The 1,910-nt window shown below is 54.2% G+C and overlaps 1 protein-coding gene across 1 annotated transcript in view; it reads left to right on the top strand.

The window, feature by feature from the left end:
* The window catches only part of EMH_0037820 (uncharacterized protein), a gene marked incomplete at both ends in the record, with an annotated part of 5,556 nt that overhangs the window by 1,833 nt on the left and 1,813 nt on the right, over window positions 1-1,910 (top strand). The window contains 3 exons of the mRNA XM_013495217.1: window positions 79-206; window positions 264-543; window positions 1,800-1,867. Of these exons, the coding sequence (XP_013350671.1) occupies window positions 79-206; window positions 264-543; window positions 1,800-1,867 (476 nt within the window). The remainder of the gene's footprint in view (window positions 1-78; window positions 207-263; window positions 544-1,799; window positions 1,868-1,910) is intronic.

A 1,910-nucleotide genomic window follows, 5' to 3' on the forward strand; every position in this document is an offset into this window, starting at 1 on the left:
TGTCTCCACAAACAGCAAACTGCCAGAAGACAAACCCAAAGCCCCCAGCGTAGATGATGAGCGGGGCAGCAACTGCAGCAGCAGCAGCAGCAGCAGCAACAGCAGCAGCAACAGCAGCAGCAGCAGCAACAGCAGCAGCAACAGCAGCAGCAACAGCAACAGCAGCAGCAGCAGCAGCAGCAACAGCAACAGCAGCAGCACAAAAAGTAATACAAACGAAGGATAAGAACGCAGCATATAGCACGCTGCAGCAGCTGCTGCAGCAGCAGCAACAGCAACAGCAGAAGCAACAGCAGCAACAGCACCAGCGCAGAACCGAAAATAGAAAACGCAGCAGCAGCAGCAGCAGCTGCAGCAACGACAGCAGCAGCAGCAGCAGGAGACTCAGACGAGCGGCAGCTGCAGCAGCACGCGAAGCAACAGCAGCAGCAGCAGCATTACGAACCGCAACAGCAGCAACAGCAGCAACAGCAGCAACAGCAGCAACAGCAGCAACAGCAGCAACAGCAGCAGCAGCAGCAGCAGCACCTGTTGCTTGTCTGCGTCTGTGTATAGCTGCAGTTCTTCCTGGGGTACCTTCAGCTGTGCTGCTACCTGCGTATACAGCTCGTTGCTGCTGCTGCTGCTGCTGCAGGTGACCCTGCTGTGGCCCGCAGCAGCACGAAGCCGCAGCACCAGAGGCTTTCCTTCCATTCTCCTGTTGCTGCTGCTGCTGCTGCTGTTCCTGCTGCTGCTGCTGCTGCTGCTGCTGCTACGGGTGGCTGCAGCTCAAGGCGACGGCCCCGCTGCTGCAGGAGCGGTTCAGCAGTTGGTGTTGTTGCTGCTGCAGCTGCTGCTGCTGCTGCTGCTCGCTGCTGCTGCTGCTGCTGCGGTTGGGATAACAACCGCTCGAAGAGCTGCTGCTGCTGCTGCTGCTGCTGCTGCAGCCACGGATATTGTGCTGCTGCTGCAGCAGAAAGAAGGAAGATGCAGCTGAGGTGTATGTACACCGCAATCTAAAACTGCTGCTGCTGTTGCTGCTGCTATTGCTGCTGCTGCTGCTGCTGCTGCTCCTGCCGCATGCGCAGAGCCGAAGACCTTCCGCCGACACCGCTCCTGCTGCTGCTCCTGCTGCTGCTCCTGCTGCTGCTGCTGCTGCTGCTGCTGGCATTCAGCTGTATGTACACCCCAAGCTATATTGCTGTTGAAGCTAAAACCGAAAATTTTAGTCAAAGACACTCAAAGGAAAGGAAAATAAAAACAAAACCTGCTGCTGCCGCTGCTGCTGCTGCTGCTGCAGGGGTTTTCGTTGTTCTCTTATTGTCTATACATTTATTTATTATTTTAAAAATATAATTTTTGTGTTATTTTATTTTATTTTATTTTTTATTAATTCAGTCTATAGATAATATAAAACCCTGAGGAGCTGCAGCGCCAGCCCCAGCAGCAGCAGCAGCAGCAGAGCAGCAGCAGCAGCAGCAGCAACAGCAGCAGCAGCAAAGGGAAACAAGAGGGGGACGGTACAGCAGCAAAGAGAGAGTCTGCTGCAGTGAGAGGCTGTGCTTCAGCAGCAGCGACGCGAAGAAACCCGTTGCTGCTGCAGTTTGCTGCTGCTGCTGCTGCTGCTGCTGCTGCTTTTTGCTGCTGCTGCAGTTGTAGCTCAGCCGCAGTTATACACAAGTACAAACAAGAGGCTACAGACACGAAGCAGATTGCCTTCCTGCTGCTGCTGCTGCTGCTGCTGCTGCTGCTGTTGCTGTTGCTGCTGCTGCTGCTGCTGCTTTAGCTATTGCTTGCGCTAGTACATACTACTATTACAGTTGCTGTTGCTGCAGCAGCAGCAGCAGCAACAGCAGCAGCAGCTGCTGCTGCTGACAGCAGGCATCAGGTGCCTCATACAAAACAATAGCAGCAAACATAATAATAAAGAA

This window comes from Eimeria mitis, genomic scaffold, assembly GCF_000499745.2.
Source record: "Eimeria mitis Houghton genomic scaffold, Emh_scaff1474, whole genome shotgun sequence".
Lineage (NCBI taxonomy): Eukaryota > Apicomplexa > Conoidasida > Eucoccidiorida > Eimeriidae > Eimeria > Eimeria mitis.